Source organism: Saimiri boliviensis, chromosome 6 (assembly GCF_048565385.1).
Source record: "Saimiri boliviensis isolate mSaiBol1 chromosome 6, mSaiBol1.pri, whole genome shotgun sequence".
NCBI lineage: Eukaryota > Metazoa > Chordata > Mammalia > Primates > Cebidae > Saimiri > Saimiri boliviensis.
The window spans coordinates 83,378,544-83,399,652 of NC_133454.1; the positions used below are offsets into that span (position 1 = coordinate 83,378,544).

The 21,109-nt window shown below is 36.0% G+C and overlaps 1 protein-coding gene across 2 annotated transcripts in view; it reads left to right on the forward strand.

Moving 5' to 3' along the window:
• FAR1 (fatty acyl-CoA reductase 1) overlaps positions 1 to 21,109 on the forward strand; it is a 65,097-nt gene that overhangs the window by 17,053 nt on the left and 26,935 nt on the right. For both annotated transcript variants that reach the window (XM_074401116.1, XM_003919853.3), the window contains exons 2-3: positions 9,450 to 9,645; positions 15,432 to 15,607. In XM_074401116.1, coding sequence (XP_074257217.1) covers positions 9,457 to 9,645; positions 15,432 to 15,607 — 365 coding nt within the window. In that variant the 5' untranslated portion in view covers positions 9,450 to 9,456. The remainder of the gene's footprint in view (positions 1 to 9,449; positions 9,646 to 15,431; positions 15,608 to 21,109) is intronic.

A 21,109-nucleotide genomic window follows, 5' to 3' on the forward strand; every position in this document is an offset into this window, starting at 1 on the left:
GAATTGATTCCTTGACCTTTCTGAAGGACAGGTAAAAACTTTTTGTGCATTCTATAAATGTGGGATTTAGTTAGAAGATTTAGTTCCAGTTTGACTCTACCCATATATGTGTGCTGAGGGACCTCAGACAAGGAAAGTTATTAAGGAGACTTGTGGAAAATAGTGTATGAAGGCATGAGAGAGAGACGGTTTGTGCTAAATAAATTTTTCTTTCCCTTTCTTCCCTTAACTATATATTTTTCTCATCACCGGTGAGTCTTTAAAACTTCATTCTTGGCTGGGCGCTGTGACTCATGCCTGTAATTCCAGAACTTTGGGAGGCCAAGGCAGACAGATCACCTGAGGTTGGGAGTTTGAGACCAGCCTGACCAACATGGAGAAACCCTGTCTCTACTAAACTGAAAATTAGCTGGGTGTGGTGGCACATGCCTGTAATCCCTGCTACTCAGGAGGCTGATGCAGTAGAATCGCTTGAACCCAGGAGATAGAGGTTGCAGTGAGCCAAGATTGTGCCATTACACTCCAACCTGGGCAACAAGAGCAAAACCATCTCAAAAACAAAACGAACAAAAAAAACCCTTCATTTTTATTCTACCTGGCTGGCCCATGGAATTTTCTCTCATTGCCTTTCCCCATACCCCACTTCTTATATGCTTGTTTATATTTGTCTTACTGCTTAGCAAGTATCAAATAATCAACTGACATTTTGTTAAAAGTTTTAATTAATTTGAGTTGTTTTAAATTCTAATACATACAAAGGAATTCTCATTTCTTGGCACCAAAAAGCTGCCTTTTTAAGAAACTGGTAAATTTTTTGTGCTTTTAAAAAAGCAACTAGTCAAGTGCAATAGTGAAAAAAAGGGAAAGAGTAGAACAGTTCAGTCTGTAACTGTGAACAATCACTTGTGGTAACTCACTATTTTCAGACCAGCTTTATACTTTCCTGATTATTAGAATATTCCAGTTTCTCAATTTAAATGCTTTATCTATTTAAAAAACTCTTTAATATAGTTGAAAATGAGAGGATCCTGTCTTTAATTACTTAAAAATTTCTAAAACTAATGAAACAACATGATTAGCCTTCCATTAATAATAGAGCATTTATTAAGAGAATACAATCATGTTTCAAAAGTACAGGTTTATATTGGGTTGGCTGTTACTTTAGAAGTTCTCTGTGATTCTCCACTTGTGGTCATTTCAGGTTCTTTTGGCCCATGAGACCCGGGTGTTCTCCTTTTGCAAATGAGGAAACAGGTTCAGAGTAGTAGTTTTATCTTAGGATCTCATAGCTGATAAGTGGCAGAGTTTGGACTTGAACTCCCAGCAAGTAAATATATCTTAAGTAGCTTTGTAATATGTTTCTCTTAACGCACTTATAAATGCAAATATATGATAATTTTTTTACAGCCACTAGGAAAACCCACCTTGCAAGTTAAGCCTAAGTGAATTCCTTAAAAGTAATGGTGATATATGGTACTCATCATTTTGCTGGTGTTCAGAAAGATTTCTGCTTCTTTAACTTGAGTCAAAAGAAAAGGTGTGTTTTGAAGAAAATAGCTAGCTACTACTGCTAGGTGATATTTCCTAAAGCAGCTCAAGAACAGTGAAAATAAATATGAATCACCTTTCACAGTCCTGTTGTCCCCTTCCCCAAGTTCATGGGAATGCTAATGCTGGGGCTTTTCTCATATTGCAGTGGTGCAGCTACTTTTCAACAGATGATAGGATTCTTGCTGTGTAGTAAGAATCTGAACAGCATGGTCTAGAAGGATTGGCAAGCATTCCTTTCATGGCTTTTCCTTTTCTAGTTGCTTCTAGCCACTCTGGTAGGACTGTGGAAGATAGGACAAGTCTGAACTTCCCTTAAGAACTCTCGTTTTTATTGGCTTTGCCAATAAGTTTGTAGGGTAAAGTGTATTGGTTGGATGGAGAAGCCAAGAATACATTTCTTTTTACATTAGTGCAGGCTTCCTTTGAGCCAGAGGCAGAGTTTAAAAATATTTAGTGGTTGTACAGCAAAAAAAAAACAATCATCAGAGTAACAGGCAATCTACAGACTGGGAAAAATTTTTGCAATCTGTCCATCTGACAAAGGGCTAATATTCAGAATCTACAAAGAACTTAAACAAATTTACAAGGAAAAAACAACTCACAGACACTTTTCAAAAGAAGGCATTTATGTAGCCAACAAACAAATGAAAAAAAGTTCATCATCACTGGTCATTAGAGAAGTGCAAATCAAAACCACATTGAGATACCATCTCATACCAGTTAGAATGGTGATCATTAAAAAGTCAGGAAACAACAGATGCTGGAGAGGATGTGGAGAAATAGGAATGCTTTTACCCTGTTGGTGGGAGTATAAATTAGTTCAACCATTGTGGAAGACAGTATGGCAATTCCTCAAGGATCTAGAATTAGAAATACCATTTGACCCAGTAATCAAATTACTGGGTATATATATGCCACAGAATAAACATACATGTGCATGTGTCTTTATAATAGAATATTCACAATAGCAAAGACTTGAACCAACACAAATGCCCATCAATAATAGACTGGTTAAAGAAAATGGGGCACATACATACCATGAAGTACTATGCAGCCATAAAAAGGGATGAGTTCATGTCCTTTGCAGGGACATGGATGAAGCTGGAAAACATCATTCTCAGCAAAGTAACACAAGAACAGAAAACCAAACACCACATGTTCTCACTCATAAGGGGGAGTTGAACAATGAGAACACATGGACACAGGGAGGGGAACATCACACACCAGGGCCTGTGGAATCGGGGGCGCCTTGGGGAGGAATAGCATTAGGAGAAATAACTAATGTAGATGACGGGTTGATGGGTGCAGCAAACCACCGTGGCACTTGTATACCTATGCAGCAGTCCTGCATCTGCTGTACATGTACCCCAGAATTTGAAGTATAACCATTTAAAAAAAATATTTAGTGCTTGTAAAGGTTTGAGTGGCATTGTGCTAAGTTGTGGAAATTGTTTTTTTTCTAGGAGGAAGACTGTGTAAGTCATCATAGTAGTATAAAATTGCTTGTTAATAGCTTTAAGTTATTGCCTGAAACTGATAAGAAACCACTTCATTCTACAACTCTCTTAGCAAGCAATCTTTATTCTGTTAAGCTTGAGGAGAATTGCGTTCGGTAAAAAATTTCTGCTATTTGGTGGTGATAGATTAGCTGTTGAGGCTTTGGTAGGGCAAATGTCTTGATAACTGAATGAAGTACATTGTTTTGTTTTCTGTTTTTTGTTTTTTAGGGTTGAACTGATCATGTATTCAGGCCCTAAATTCTCAATTGTTAGAGGGAAAACTGCTTAATATATTTTCCTGTCTTACATGCATATGTACACCTATGAAAAACTTTCTAGTGCCTGATACCTAGTAGGTCCTTAATAAATATTTGTTGAATAAATTTTTACATAAAAAAAGTAAAGCTCAAAGAATTAGATAGCTCTTCTAGGTATGCTCTCAGTGTACTATTTAATATATATTAAGTATGTAATTGTCGTTAATATCTGCTTGTTAAGAAGTATATTTTGCAGAATTATTCATCATATCTTCCATATGAGATTATTGACAGCAAACTTTTTTTTTTTTTTTTTTTTTTTTTTTTTAAGAGATGGGATCTGCTGTGTTGCCCAGGCTGACCTTGGCCTCCTGGGCTCAAGCAAGTCCCTCTGCCTCAGCCTTCAGAAGGGACTATTCATTTGAACTTTAATGCCCTGTAGTTTTAATTAGACTTTTTGTCATTGAAATAGAATAGATTATAATGAAGGTAACCATATAATTTATTGTGCAAACTGAGACACTTCTGAGAAAATCAAAATTAAGTGGGAGCAGCATGTATAAACCAGGCTTGTTCCAGGCAAACTAGGACATATGGTCACCTTGTTTGTTTTTATTTTTCAAAGTAAATATTTTATCAAAATATAATAAATTCAGAAAGTCCATATATTCTAACTGGACAGCTTATTGGATTTTTTAAAAATAAGCTGCCCAGATCAAGAAATAGAACATCACCAGTATCCCAGAAGTCTTCTTCATGTTCCCTTCTAGTCACTGCCTCTTCTTCCCTGCAAGGTAACCATCGTTTTGACTTTCAGTCATAGATGAGTTTTGCCTAGTTTGAATTTTATATAAATGTCATCATATAGTAGTACACACTTTTTTATCTGGCCTTACTGGTTCAGTGCTCCCTTTGTGAGATCCCTCCACATTGTGTTTAGCAATCGTTCCTTCATTTTTATTGTTTTTAAATGTTTCATCATGTGCATATACCACAGTGTATATGCTATACTATTTCATGAACACTTGAGTTTTATATTGGGCCAACAGAAATGGTGCTGCTGTAATCGTACTTGCTTGTTCTTTTGGTGAACATATGTACTCATTTCTATTGGGTATGTAATTAGGAGTGGAATTACTAGGTCACATGATGTGAATGTTCAGCTTTAGCAAGCAGTACCACCTTTCCTAAGTATTACATTAACCCGTAGTTCCTCCAGCAGTAAGATGTGAGTTCCATTTATTCTGCACCCTTATTCTGAGGGTCAATTAGTGGTATCACATAGGGGTTTTAACTTAATAACTAATGAAGCTGAGCCCCTTTTCATGTGCTAATTAGTCATTTTGATCCTCTTTTTCTTTTTTTTTTTTGAGTCAGAGTCTTGCTCTGTTGGCAAAGCTGGAGTGGAGTGGCAGGATCTCAGCTCACTGCAACCTGTCTTCCGGGTTCAAGCAGTTCTCCTGCCTCAGCCTCCCAAGTAGCTGGGATTACAGATGTGTACTACCACATCTGGCTAATTTTTGAATTTTTAGTAGAGACAGGGCTTCACCATGTTGGCCAGACTGTTCTCAAACTCCTGACCTCAGGTAATCTACCTGCCTCAGCTTCCCAAAGTGCTGGGATTACAGGCATGAGCTACTGCGCCTGGCCTGATCCTCTTTTGTAATGTCCATTCGTATACTCTCTTTCCTTGTTTGTTCAAACCTTGCCCATTTTTCTATTGGGTCATCTCTTGTTGATTTGTAATTTACATATTTACGCATTCTAGATATTAATGTTTTCATTATATATAAATTACAAATATATTTTATTCTGGTTTGCCTTTTTATTAATGTGTTGGGATAAACTTAATTATAGTGTCATCCAGTTTGTCAGTATTTTCCTTTTTATGTTCTATTTAAGAAATGTCTACACGAAACTCATGGAAATGGTCCTCTTCTGTCATCTTGCAGAAACATAATTGTTTTACCTTTCACGTTTAGATCTCCATTTTATCTGAATTTCTGTGTGTAGTGTGAGGTAGAGGTCAAAATTTAATCTTTTTATATGGGTAATTGATGCTGCACCATTCTCTTCTTGTCCCAACACATTTCTGTAGCTTTATACTACTTCTCAATATATGATAATGTAAGTCCTTCATCTTTGTTATTCTTTATGTTCATCCTAGCTAATCTTGGCCCTTTGTATTTCCATAAACAGTTTAAAATCTCAGTTTCCATATTTAAAAAAACAGCTTAGATTTTGATTGGGACTATATTGACTCTAAGGATAGTAAGTTGACATCTTCAGTCTTCCAATCTAGGAATATGTCTCCACTTATTTAGCTGTTGTTTAATTTCTGTCAGGATTTAGTAGGTTTTTGAATAGAGGCCTTATTTATCTTTTCTGTCCCTTTCCAATTCTTGGTGGTTTTTAAAAAAATGATTTGTTGAGATGAGATTCACATAATATAAAATAACGTTTTGTCTCAGTCTGTTTTGTGCTGTTATAACAAAATATCTTAGACTAGGTAATCTATAAAGAACAGAAATTTATTTCTCACCATTCCAGAGGCTGGGAAGTTCAAGATCAAAATGTACTGTTACGTTCAGTTGTCTGTTGAGAGCTGCTCCCTTCTTCTAAGATGGCACATTGTTGCTGAATCTTCCAGAGGGGAAGGAACGTTGTGTCCTCACCTGGCAGAAAGAAAGGCAAGAGAGCAAACTAGTTCAATGTTGAGTGAAGCCACTTTTATGAGGGCCTTAATCCCATTAATGAGGAAGGAGCCCTCCTGCCCCTATCACCTCTTAAAGAGCCGTCCTCTTAATAGTATCACATTGGCAACACCTGAATTTTCGAGAGGACACACTGAAATCATAGTACCATTACAGCAAGCGATTCAGTCACGTTTAGTACATTCAGTGTTGTGCAACTGCCACCCTGTCTAGTTCCAAAACATTCTATCATTCGATAGTAAAACTCCTTAAGCAGTTTCTCTATACTCCCTATTTCCTGTGCCCCAGGCACAGGCAACCACCAGTTTGCATTTTGTCTCTGTAGATTTATCTGTTTTGGATATTTCATATGAAAGGAATCATACGATATATGACCTTTTGTGTCTGATTTCTTTCACATGATATATTTTTGATGTTCATCCATATTGTAGTATCAGAACTTTGTTCTTTTTTATGGTTCAGTAGTATTCCATTGTATGTATATACCACAATTTGTTTATTCATTTGTTGATTAACATGTGGGCTGTTTGTGCTATTTGATTATTGTGGGCAGTACTGTTATAAATGGAATATCCCTAATCCAAAAAATCTAAAATTCAGAATGCTCCAAAATTCAAAACATTTGGCTGGGTGTGGTGGCTCATACCTATAATTCCAGCACTTTGGGAAGCCAAGGTGGGTGGATCACTTGAGGTCAAGAGTTCAAGACCAGCCAATATGGAGAAAGCCTCACTTGAACCCAGGAGTTGAGGTTGCAGTGAGCTGAAATCACATCATTGCACTCCAGCCTGGGTGACAGAGTGAGATTGTCCCCCCCCCCAAAAAAAAAAAAACACCTTTTAAGTACAACATGATGCTCAAAGGAAATGCTCATTGGAGCATTTTAGATTTTAGATTAGGAATGTTCAACCAGTAAGCATAATGCAAATATTCCAAATTTGAAAAAAAAAATCTGAAATGTGGAACACTTCTGGTCCAAAACATTTCGGATAAGGGATACTTAACGTGTATAAACCAGTGTCAACTTGTTTGAGTACCTGTTTTCAGTTCTTTAGTGTGTTTACCTAGGAGTGAAATTGCTGGGTCATGTGATAATTCTGTTTAACTTTTTAAGGAACTGCCAAACGTTTTTCCACAGCAGCTGAGCCATTTTATAGTCCTACCAACAGTGTATGACTGTTCTGGTTTTTTTAAAGTCTCTACCAACAATTATTTTTTCCTATAGTTTTGGTGTTTTATAGTGTTGTAAGTGGTATAATTTTGAGTTTAAAAATTTCACTGTTCGTTGTTGGTATGTAGAAGTACATTTTTCCTTCATTTAAACCTTGTATCTGGTGACCTTCTTAAATTCATGTGGGGGCTGTTAATTTTAATAGTCTATTTATTGGATTTTGTACTTATACCTGGGTTTCTAATTTCTGAATGCTTTCATATTATTTGTTTCCTTTTTTACTGATTATATTATGGATGCAGCATTTTTGTGAACAACTTGGAGAATATAGGAATTTAAGTTTTCTTAAAATTTTTCCTTACCTTAATTTCCTTTGTAGTTGGTTCTATTGCTTTTCATTTTGGTCTTTCTTTATTTTATGTGTAGTTTTTAAATATCTGGTGATCTGTGGTTATTTACTCATATTTATAATGGAGTAGGGTGGTTGGTTTTGGTAGCTGATACTGGCTTCCTCTAGTTTTTGAGGTCTGTTTTCTCAAAAGAGCTTTTCCACGGATGATATGATTAAGAGCTCTGAATGGGTTTCCTTTAAGGCAGGGCTATCCAAGTTTTTGGCTTCCCTGGGCCACATTGGAAGAAGAATTGTCTTGGGCCACACATAAAACAACACTAACAATAGCTGGTAAGCTAAAAAAAAAAATCGCAGAAAAATCTAATGATGTTTTAAGAAAGTTTATGAATTTGTGTTGGGCTGCATTGAAAGCCATCCTGGGCCACGGGTTGGACAAGCGTGTATTAAGGGCCAGGAATAGAGAGGCTGAGGACCTAAAATGTATTCTGAGCACTATAAATGCTTTTTCCTTTTGGTGGTTTTTGTTTGCTCTCTTCTGATCTCCTGCCTCCCCTACCTCCATTTGGGGATGTTTGAAGCAACCCTCCGGACCAATTCTACTTCTTTTTTTGGTCCCTATTACCCATGCTGGATGCTCTTCTCAATCAGATCTGGATAATAAATAAGCCTGGGAGCCAAAGTTTATACAGAAAGTGAGACTGTCATGAGTAGCTCTGCTGTTCTGTGAGCAATCTTTTAATTACCTTGATTTCCTTATGCTTTAGTCCAGCTTCTTGATTCTGACCTTGGTGTTTTCTACCAGGTTCCATTTAGGGGATTAGTAAAAAGAGTTCTTGTCTCATTACGGTCCTTTCCTGTGCTTGTTTTACTTGGGTTGCCATTTCTTCTGCTATGGCTATTCTACCAATTCAGTCTTGTCTGTTTCTTCTAGAAATTCTTATATCATTTTTTTCTTTCTTCTCTTTTGTTTGGCTTGGCTAATGGAGCTATTTTTTCCAGGTTGTTATGAATATTTTTTTAATTATGAAAAATTTAGACATAAATCACATGTGTCTACTCCCCAGCTTAAATAAAACATAAATACAATTCAAGATTCTTATTTTCTTCTACTGTCTTACAGGCGTCTGTTAATATTTTTCCATCTGTGTACATTTCTAAACAATACAGAGCATTGTTTTGAATGTGTTAGAGCTTTTTGTAGTGACATAATGCATGAATTTTTCTGCACCTGTTTTTATTTTTCCATTCATTATGGTTCTTTTATTTGTTCATTTCTTAATATATCTTTACTGCTGTTACAGTGGGATTTGGGTATGGAAGGTCAGTTAGCCCATGTATTTCTTACTCTAACTTTTTAAAAAGGGAGAATTAAGCACCTTTTGGATATACTGTCACTGAGAGATATGTAATAGAAAGGGCTTGGTGTTACCTCTTCTTGTTACAATTGGTGATAGCGAATATGATACCTCCAGTGTTATACAAGCTAGGTAATTGAGTCTTGCTGCTGACCTGTATTTGGTGTTATAAATCTCTTTGGAGTCAGAGAAACACCATTCATTTGTGTTTGGAGTGTAACTGAGATTGAATGCAGATTTGGGTTCTTATTTCTGGAAGGAACTTTTAGAGATTCTTTAGTACAAATTGTACCAAAGAAACTTAGGTCCAGAGGTGAGTGACTTGTCTGAAGTGATCCAAGGGAAAAACACAGGGTTAAAATAAGCTATAGGTCTCATTCTTCTTTCCACTTTACTATAATGAACTGGAGGTTAGAGTTCTTGCTTTTTAATGTTCAATTTTGACTTTTGCCTGCCTTTTAAAATACTTATTTGAATGCCAAGAGATTTTTATTATGTAAGAATGAAGGTGAATCCTTAAACTAATGCTTATTTGCCATATTTTTCTTAGGATCAAAATGGTTTCAATCCCAGAATACTATGAAGGCAAGAATGTCCTCCTCACAGGAGCTACTGGTTTTCTAGGGAAGGTGCTTCTGGAAAAGTTGCTGAGATCTTGTCCTAAGGTGAATTCAGTGTATGTTTTGGTGAGGCAGAAAGCTGGACAGACACCACAAGAGCGAGTAGAAGAAATCCTTAGTAGCAAGGTAAGTATGGAAAATGAGCATTTGGAACAGAGAAAAAAGTGTGTGCTTGTGTGTATAATTATTGTAACCATCAATAGCTTAGTATATTTCTTCAGTATTCTGAAAAAATTATTTAAAAAAACTTTAGTAAGTTCCTGCAGAATGGCAAGAAACAAGATATGACTTGTGAGTAACAAGGAGAAAAAAGTTTTCCTCTGTGACTGGCAAAATTGTATAATAAGCTTTAAGGCACCTTTATGGTAGGTATTTAAGGTATATTTTTAGAACATTTGAGGCAGGTTGTTTGTAACTACTAAATAGTTTAGTTTTTTGTTAATAATAGTAATTAGTAGGTAGGAAGACTGCCTAATTCTGTGAGACACCATGCTTTGATAAGCACCACTTACTCCCCGACAACAGTATTAGGTGGTAGAGAAGTCACATATTCCCATTTGACAGATGACGGTGGGGCCATATAGAATATAAGAATATGTCATACATGAGCCTTCGGAAAAATATTGCTAAGAAAAAAATGGAAATGAGATGGAATAAAAGTATTTCACAATCTTAAGTTTGTGAATTCTCTTAAAATAAATGATTTTATCTGACATTTACTAATAAATAGTAAATTGAATTAGAAAGCTATAAGCTCAGTTTTGGTGCACATAAGACATATCTCAAGAAGGAATTTCAAGGAGAGCATTTATTTTATAATTAGAATGATACTCATTTGAATATCTACATTCTTATAGGCCTCTTAAAAAACCCCAAACTGTAGCAAGCCTCATTATAGCAACCAACCAGACTTTTGACTTTGAATGAACTTCATATACCTTATTATAGTTATTTGGCACTAATTGTCATATGACATTAGCATTTGTTTGACACCATGCAACATATATTCCTCATTATGTTGGTTTTATTTTTTAACGATGGGATGTAAGATTCTTTCTTAGAAGTTTAACTTTTATAAGAATAATTTATACATTTAATTTATACATATATAATTTTACTTATACAAATTAGACTACATTCATCCCTCTTAATCATTTTTTTCTCTCTCGTTATTTGCCCAACCCTTCTGGAATCCTTTGCTTCCCTTAAAACCTACAAGGAAGGAGTCATCAATGGGGCTATAAAACCACAAGGCTTGTTCTAAGTAAAATGCCTGTTTTCTTACTCTCTCTGCCCTTTGTTTACTCATCTTGGCATTTTTATTATGAAGCACTTGTAATTGATATGTTTTTATTTTTCTCCCGATACCTCTGTCCCCCCAGTGAGGGGTTATTTGTTCTTACTCCTTTTTTATTTTTTAGATTATATTTATTGTGCCTGCTTAGTCCTGGCTGTTTGACTTGTTGTAGGGGATTGAATTCAGGGATAAGTAAGATACATTCCTGGCCTTTTAGACAGTTTTTAAGAGGGAAGAAGGAAGGAAGAGGGAGAATCAGAAGTGTCAGGAGAAAATAGTAATAGTTATTTAAGTTGATGTGCTGGCCAGAATTGAGGGTCTGAGTTAAATGTGAAGAAGACTTGGGCATCTTCTTTGGGGTCTTCAGAGCAGTGCTTCTAAAATTTCTTCCACACTAAGCCTAAGAAAAGGAATGTTTTCTACTTAAAGCCTGAAGTTTCGTTGAACTTTGATGGTTTAGCCTAAACATACAGTTGTTATTTTCAATATGAAAAAATGTTTTGTCCCCAAATATTTGACTGAACTTGATACTCCCTAAAATTATGTAATTTTTATCTTACGTCTTCAGTTACCTCCTGGCATATCCTACCACTTAATTCTAAAGCCATTCATTCTCCGTTATGTATAGCATTGCTGGTAAGTCAATAAAAATGAGCCCTTTTTATGTCAGATAGCAGTGAGTGTGCACTTAAAGTTAGTAAGAAATTGTAGGTATTATCTACTCTGAGTTTGAAATAGGAATAAAGGACATAAGGCCAAGAGCATATACCAAATGGGACACTGACTTACAGTAGGGTTTCTCAGCTTCAGCACCATTGACATTTGGGCTGGCTAGTTCCTTGTTCCGGAGGCATGTCCTCTGCATTGTAGGGTCATCAGCAACATTCCTGGCCTCATTCCCTGTTGTAAGAACCAAAAGTGTTTTTAGACATCACCAGACGTCTGCTAGGGACCAGAATCACCCCTGTTTGAGAACAATGACTTATGGGAATGTCTCAGGGAACAGAAACTCTATTGAATAATGAAGATTGATTTAAAATAGTTGATCACGGCAGGTTACGGTGGCTCGTGCCTGTAATCCTAGCACTTTGAGAGGCCAAGGCTGGTGGATCACTTGAAGCCAGAAGTTTGAGACGAGCCTGGCCAACACAGAGAAACCCCATCTCTACTAAGAAATACAAAATTAGCCAGGTGTAGTGGTGCATGCCTGTGGTTCCAGCTACTCAGGAGGCTGAGGTGGGAGGATTGCTGGAACCTGGGAGGCGGAGGTTGCAGTGAGCTGAGATTGCACCACTGCACTCCAGCATGGAGTTGATCATGAAGTATATTCAGAAAAGAGAATCAAGGATGTTAAGAAGGTATCAGTAAACTTAGTAAAGTAGAAACTAATTAGGTACTAGTGGGTTAAAAACACTGGAAAGGATGGTATTGAATTAGAAGATGCTGGCTAGAGAAGAGTATCACATTTAAGATTTAGCAAATTAAAGAGCAGCATGGTTATGTCCTGATGGTAGTGGTATAGATAGCTGATATTAAAGGAAATTAAAGGTCATCAGCGATCAGGAGAATGCAGTATGAATTCAAGGTGTTAAAAAGTACTTTTTTGGTCATTCCTTAGATTCCTTTTTCTCTGCTTGCCCCTTAAGGATTGATATTCTTCAAGTTTCTGGTTTAGGCCTTGATATCTTACTAGGTCCAGTGAGATGGTTACTCAGCCACCCTCTATTTTATGTGAAATGAATAGATGTCCTTTAAATTAGATTTAGTTTTATATAGTTTGGATCTTGGGTACTCATTGTTGCTGTTACCTAGATAAACTCTTTTCTACTCCTGGGGCTTCAGTTACTACCTCTATGTGGTTAGTAAAATCTATATTGATAGTCTGGCTCTCTCCCCTGAACTCTAGACCCACAAAGCCAGTCACCTCTACTAGACCTGTCTTCTGGGGTGTCATGTAGGCACTTTACACTCAACATTCACAAGACTGAATTTGTATCTCCAAAACGGCGTCTTTCTCTCCCTGTGTTCCTCAGTCTACCGAATTTATTCACTTAACAAATGTTTAAAGTCTTTATCTTGCCAGGCAAGATCTGCTCTGTTGGACTTGTATGCTGAGCAAAATAGATGTGGACCCTACCGTAATGAAGTTTGCGTTTCTTATCCCTCAAATCCAGACATTGGCCAAAATGACTACATCCTGAATGTTACATCTTAAATCTCTCATTGCCATTATTTTGATTCAGACCAAGCAGTATCTGGATATGAGTAACCACAAGAGTGTTCTAAAACTCATTACTGCCAATGGATTTTTAAAAATTATGAGCATGCCATCATCACTGGTCATCAGAGAAATGCAAATCAAAACCACATTGAGATACCATCTCACACCAGTTAGAATGGCGATCATTAAAAAATCGGGAAACAACAGATGCTGGAGAGGATGTGGAGAAATAGGAACACTTTTACACTGTTGGTGGGAATGTAAATTAATTCAACCATTGTGGAAGACAGTGTGGCGATTCCTCAAGGACCTAAAAATAGAAATCCCATTTGACCCAGCAATCCCATTACTGGGTATATATCCAAAGGATTATAAATCATTCTACTACAAGGACACGTGCACACGAATGTTCATTGCAGCACTGTTTACAATAGCAAAGACCTGGAACCAACCCAAATGCCCAACGATGATAGACTGGATAGGGAAAATGTGGTACATATACACCATGGAATATTATGCAGCCATCAAAAACGATGAGTTCACGTCCTTTATAGGGACATGGATGAACCTGGAAACCATCATTCTCAGCAAACTGACACAAGAGCAGAAAATCAAACACCATATATTCTCGCTCATAGGCGGGTGTTGAACAATGAGAACACATGGACACAGGGAGGGGAGCACTACACACTGGGGTCTGTTGGGGGGAAATGGGGGAGGGGCGGGGGGTGGGGAGGTGGGAAGAGATAGCATGGGGAGAAATGACAGATACAGGTGAGGGGACGGAAGGCAGCAAAGCACACTGCCATGTGTGTACCTATGCAACAATCTTGCATGTTCATCACATGTACCCCAAAACCTAAAATGCAATAAAAAAAAAAAGAGGAAAAAAAAAAAAAAATTATGAGCATGCTTATATCACCTCTCTGCTTAAAATCAATCAGTAACTCACCATTACTCTCAGATAAAATTCATCTTTTTAATGTGGCTTAAAAGACAAAGTTATCTGGCCTTCTTATCTCCATCAACTCTAGCTGCTTTTTCCTGCATACTCTTATGTTCCAAGCTGACTGAATTATTTTTAATCTCCCAAGCATATTAATGCCTTCTGACTTCTGATGGATTATACATGCTACTTCCTCTGCCTAGAAACACTGTTCTTCTACTTTGTAATTTCAGGGCCTTCCTCCCTCACTTTGTCCCCAAAACACACACATACCACACACACACATTCTGTTAAATGTCATTTTCTCTGGGAAGGCCAGTTTGTGTGTGGTCTTTCAAAGCTGGGTTAGTTGTTTCTCCTGTGCAGCCCTATAACTCTGTTCTCTTATCCATTTACTTGGACCAAAGGCCATTTTCTTGTTTCTTTAGAATCTGGAAGGTGCTCACCTGGTTCATATTAAATAGCCACTAAGTTTTTATTTTTTAAATTAATATAAGAACACATTAATATTCAAGTCATGTGCTAGCAGTGGAAGTAGCAGTAGGAGATAGCAGTAGAAGCGGGAAGACTGTTATATACTAAAGTCATCTAGGAAGGTGAAAATGAGCCCTGATGTATTACATAGACTTCTCAGGTTAAGAATCCTGCTTAAACTGCAAGTATGAACTTTAAATGGAGAGTCAAAGTGTGATAGAACAGTGACCTGGAAAAAACATGAGTGTTTTTCTGTGACATCTGGGATTAAAAAGTTAAAGTTGGCTCATAATTGAATGTACCTTTAAACTGTAATCATTTTGTGATCTGATTGTCTAGCAAAATTTATTCCTTTGGGTACACTTAAAGAATGTTGAATTTTCAGTTTAAATCCTATAAAAGTGATACTTCTGAAGTTTGTTCAGTTTCTAGTTTGCATATTTGCTTACCAGCTTTTTTCTTTCACATAATTACTATTTTTCCCTTTTAAAAAATTTGTTCTAAAATTTTAAGTAGAATGTAAATCGTGTTTTTCTCTAATCTGTCAAAAGGCAATAAAGTAAAAATGAAGTAAAGTGGAAAATTAACGTCTGGATTTTAGAAATCTGAATGATCATTTTTAAACATTGTTCTGATGTCTGTATTGCTGAAGTCTATTCTGAGGGGCGATGTAATCTATTCAGCCAGGGCATGGACAGTTCAAATTCAACTCTGTGAACTACCAGCTTTGTGTATTTGACAAACTCCTTAACTACTCTGAGTCTCAGATTCCTTATCTGCAAAATGGGAATAATAGTGTGGGCCTCATAGGGTGTTTTCTGTACAGAATAATAGCAATTAAGAACAGGAACCTTAGGAATTGCATAGTTTAAGTTTCTAAAAAAGCAGTCATCCTTGGTGGGAAAAATGGTGATGATGAGTTTCAGAAAATGGAAAAATACTGCCCTAAAATAAATATTTTTTCCCCTTGATAGCTCTTTGACAGATTGAGAGATGAAAATCCAGATTTTAGAGAGAAAATTATAGCAATCAACAGTGAACTCACCCAACCTAAACTGGCTCTCAGTGAAGAAGATAAAGAGGTGATCATAGATTCTACCAATATTATATTCCACTGTGCAGCTACAGTAAGGTTTAATGAAAATTTAAGGTAAGTACAGGTAATTATAATATTTGAACTTTAGTATAGTTATTAAAAGACCTCATTCCAATTCTCTTTAGTCAAGTTGTTGTGAATGTGATTTGAAACTATTTGTCATACGTTAACTGTGGCTTTCAGTGTCCTATTGAGTGTTAAAAAATTTTTCTTCCTCTTGTTATCAGTTCAAAAACCCGAGATAACTAATACATATTTATTAGAAGAAGTTGCTATGAATTTAAACATGCAACAGGGGAGAAGCAAAAAATGGAGTAAAAGAAAGCTTAGTCTTAACAACTAATGGTGTTTGTCTTCTCTTCCTTCAGAAGCCTATACCCCAACAGTTTTATTCTTCTAATCCACATCATACTCATCTGAAAATAAACAAAATTAGGCTCATTTTTTACAGGATAAGGTAAATTGCTTATAAATTTAAATCACACCTTTTTATTTTCAAACTTTTGTGGTAGTGCTAGGGGCAAGGTATGTTAGAGATAAATTTAACTTAAAAAATAATTTGGACTTCTTTCAAGATATCTGTTGCAAGAAAAAGTTAAGACTCTAAATGTCCATTGTTCTTAAAAAATCTAATGAATAAACATTTCAAATAATGGTTCTGAATTCAGAGCATTCTTTTTGACAGTGTGTCCAAAAATACAGTTTTTATAATGTTACTTTTAATTGTATGGTCTCATACCAATTAAAATGGTACAGACTTATCATAGGTTTCAAAGCTACTTGAAAGCCTTCTCTTTAAAATGTTTTAAAGCTAAATAACTGAAAGGAGGAAATTGAATGTTCCAACAAAGAAATAAGTATTTGAGATGATGGATGTGCTAGGATGTGCTAGTTACCCTGATCTAATTACTGTACATTATATGAATCAAAACACCACTATGTATCTCACAAATATGTACAGTTATGATATGTCAATTTAAAAAATAAAATACATTTTAAAGTTCAAAAAATGGACTTCTGAGGCTGAGGTAGGAGGATCGCTTGAAGCCAGCCTTGGCAACATAATAAGACCCTGTCTCCACAAACAAAAAATTTTAATTAAGAATTTAAAAAAATAAATAATTAAGTTCTGATTACAAAAATATGATATTATTCACCATATTGTCTTTATCTAATATGGAAGTATAAATGTCAGTCAGCATTATATCAGGTTACGGTTCAGTGCCAAAGTATTATAGTATATTTTGCCTATATTCCAGGTGAGTTCACTATAATAGTCCTTCAGATCTCTGCAGTCATCTTTTATGGGTTTTTAAGGTATTTTCTCATTAATTATTTTATTCCATGGTCACTTTACCCACTGTGATATTATAGACAAATCCATTGTACACTTGAGGAAGCTGAGGCAGCATTGTAATGGAAGGGCTATGAGCTTTGGAATTACATATGTTAGTTCTAATCTTGACTATGTCATTTACTTACTGGTGAGTTTGTATAAGTTATTAACATCCTTAAGCCTCAGCTTCCTGATATGTAAAATAAAAGTAACATTTCTCAAAAGATTATTACTTTTTCTTTCAGGAAATTTAAGTGATGTCTCTGTTCCTGTCCATTGCAGGAAATCTGAATCTGTAGCAGTTGCTTTATTTATTTTTTAGCTCTTTTTATGCAGCGGACAGGTTAAATATTGTGCAGCCATTATGTTTTAATGATTCAAAGGTGGTAAAGAATATTATTAGGACTATAATATGATCTTATTCTCATAAAATATATGCATAGATGTATTTATATACATGTCTTTTTACATTTGCTGATACATTTATCTTTGGATGGTGCAGTTACAGGTAGGTTTATAGTCTTACCTGTATATTATTTTTTCTACTATGAGCATATATTAATCATCAAATAAAGCTATATGCAGTGACTTTTAAAAATTATTTTTAAAAGTAACACCTATAAAAGTTACTTTTAAAAATAATTTTTAAAAGTAACACCTATAAGAAATCTTAAAGGGACTGATACCCTCATCAACTAACAAAGCTCTTTGTTTTTTACATTTAAAATTTTCCTTGTGTGTATATATATGTGCATATAGGTCTAACAATTTGTTTTTAACTAGCATTTCCAAGATTGTTAATGTGGTCTTTAATTTTTAGTTAGTGCTTTATCTTTTCCTAAAGAAAAGATAGTGTGAAATGATCAGTAAAATAGATTCTTGTTTCCCTGTAGTTCTGGCTTTTGTTATTTCCTTCATAGACAATAGAGTTCACACAGCTTTGTGAAGCTTAGCATGTTTTCATGAAAAACATATGTAGATATTGGCTAATGGTGGTCTAGTCCTCATTGACTTAAAGGGGGAAATTACATGCTTTGAAATGTGAACAGGCAACATTGATTAGGTTGCAACTCATAAAGGGAAGCTTTACAAGGAGGATCAAAGTAAAGTACTTTCAGGGAACTTAGTCTCTCTTTCTGTCACCCTAGGGTAAGCAAGACTACCATTAATGAAAAGACATCTTCTCATTATTATTTTCTTCTTTTACTAGAGATGGTATGGCAGAAGGCATCTTGCATATTACATATATTGTTCTTCTCTTTCATTGTCACGGCATGTATATTCACTGACCTAGCCCTTGTCATTACATTGAAATTATTTCTGGGAAGCAATTTTGACATCCAAGTGGTGATAGGACATTGGGTTTGGGTCAGAGATTCTATAATATTCCAGATAGGCATAGAACAACTTTGTATGAAAGAATTACTTTTTTTTTTTTTTTAAATAGGGTCTCACCTTTATTGCCCAAGCTGGAGTGCTGTGGTGCAATCATGGCTCACTGCAACCTCGACCTCCTGGGTTCAAGTGATCCTTTCACCTTAGCCCCCCTAGTAGCTGGGACTGCAAGCGTATGACAACATGCTTGGCTAATTTTTGTATTTTTTGTAGAGACAGATAACAATTACTCTTTATAACTGCTTGTTAAGTTAACCCACAAATAAAAAATGGCATGAAGCTTTTACTGTTATGGGGGAAGCTTTCAGATGTTACTACAACATTAAGCCCAATACCTTATATTAGAAGTCATTTTGTTAGGAGACTGTTATATCCTATCTGGAATATTATAGGAGAGAAACCTATATGACTAGGAGAGAAACCAGCATAAATTGCACACAGATCTTATTTGCAAAGTGCATGTAGTCTAGAGGAGATATGATATGCAAAATAACCGTAATATAGGATAGAAAATAAGGATTTATCAAGAAGCATACATTAAATGCTATGGGAGTTGAGAGAAGGTAGATAGAGCTCACTTAGTTTCAGATGTGGTGGTTCCTAAATCTTGAGACAGAAGAAAAATAGATATCAGGCTTAGGATTCATGAGGAAATACAAAAAGTGTGGGGAGGGCTGGGTATGGTGGCTCACGCCTGTAATCCCAGCACTTTGGGAGGCTGAGGCAGGCAGATCATCTGAGGTCAAGAGTTCAAGATCAGTCTGGCCAACATGGTAAAACCCTGTCTCTACTAATAATACAAAAATTAGCCGGGCATGTAGCACACACCTGTAATCCCAGCTACTTGGGAGACTGAGGCAGGAGAAACACTTGAACCCTGGAGGTGGAGGTTGCAGTGACCAAAGAAGGCACCATTGCACTCCAGCCTGGATGACAGAGTGAGACTCCATCTCAAAAAGAAAGAAAAAAGTGAGGGTAGAAGTGAAGATAATAAATGGAGTGACTCATTTAGTTGATCATGGCGTTATAAGGAAAGGTACTACTAAGGGAAGTGCAAGTTAGACAGGGTCAATAAAGCTGAGAGTAATGAAGAGGTGAGAAACTGGAGACCATGAGGACAAAAACTAGGCTGAAGGAGAGAGATGAGTGGGCAGATGGTATGGTTCATAGTATAAAATTTTAGAAATAGAGCAATTCAGGGTGATAAGACCCAAGGTATGAATATGAAAGATTTTCAGAAAGAAATGGCAGTTAAGATTGATGCTTAGAAAAGATCAAGAAACTATTGAGTTTGTTGGGCACTGATTATCAAACTTTAGAATGTATTACGAATCTTAAGAATTACTGGAAAATGTGTTAAAATGTATATTCCTGGATTGCACTTGCCAAATTTTGACCTTTTAATTTTAGAATCATACTCCAGTGTTCTTGTTTTTAGCAAGAACCTTAGGTGTGATTTAGTCACTGCTGGACCTTGTTTTGCCCCTTTAGAAACATTGCTGTCAGAATCAGCTTTGGAGACATTTTTTAAATTACAGATGACTGAGCCTGCTACCCTAAGATTGACTCATTTTTCCCTAACCATCTGTGTCTATATTTTCATTAAGGTTAAAAAAAAATGGTGCTTGTGGTGATGAGATCTCATCTAGACAGTATTTTCTTAGGAGCAAGAGGGTGGAAAAGAGACTTGTGTCAAAATGGCCTAGAGAACTTATTTAAAATATAGTTTTCCAGACCTCATTTCATGTGTTAAAAGTGTCTGAGGATGAGGTCCAGGAGTCTGCATTTTTAATAAACTCCCAGGTATATGTTATACCAAGTATGAGAACCCTGGTTTAAGGTCTTTAGAAGTATTATCAATGTAGATTTTGAATAACCTAAGCTGTCTGTAGAAGAAAGATGAATAAGAAAATTTATTGGCACTTCAGGTCATCGAGCTTTTTTTCTTTTTAAATTTTTTTGAAGTGATTTCCATGTCTACATTTAGTGAAGGTAGATTCTAATTATAAAGACTTTCTCATTTTGCACCCCTCTCCCAAAAGCCTCTCTTATTGAAGATGCATTTATGACTCCATATAACCAAAACAATAATGAGAACATGATTTTTGTTTAGTACTAAATGACTTCTAATGTAACATGTCAGAGTCTCAGTTTGAAGGTCAATGGAGTAGAAATTGGATTGAGGTAAAACAGAATTAGGTTAACTATCCTGGCAGAGAGATACTAGGCATTACTTAAGTGGGCACAGAAGGGCTTCAGGTTTGGGCTCTCAGGTACAGATGCAAAGGGAAAAAGGCAAGGCACAGAGGTTTTCCACTCAAGTTATTCCTTATTTTTGGTGACCCAGAAACTCTGTCACCATCTTGAAGGACATGTAACAGAATATCCTTAGTGTACATTTCTCAAAACATTGCTCTTCTTGCCCCCGCTGTTTTACAAATGCAAAAGAAAATAGTGCATTCCCTTATAGTCTAGTGGACACTATCCTCTCTGTGAAATGTCTTTCTTAATGGATTTTCACTTGAACAGATTTTCCCCTTCAACTGAGACAAGGAAGAAAAAAAAAAAAAGATACATCCATGATTTTAAGTCCCTAACCCAATTATTTCATTAAAAAAAAAATGTCTTTCTAATATGTTTTTATAGGGTCTTGGGTACTATTAAATTAAAAGAAAATAATATGGCACAGGACTTTTTTTCTCTCCTGGAGTTATTCCTAGTTCCTGGTGACCCAGAACTTGTTGTCCTGTCCTCAGGAACCTGTAACAGAATATTCTCTGTATACCTCTCCCAAACAGTACTCTCCCTATCACGATTGTTTTGCA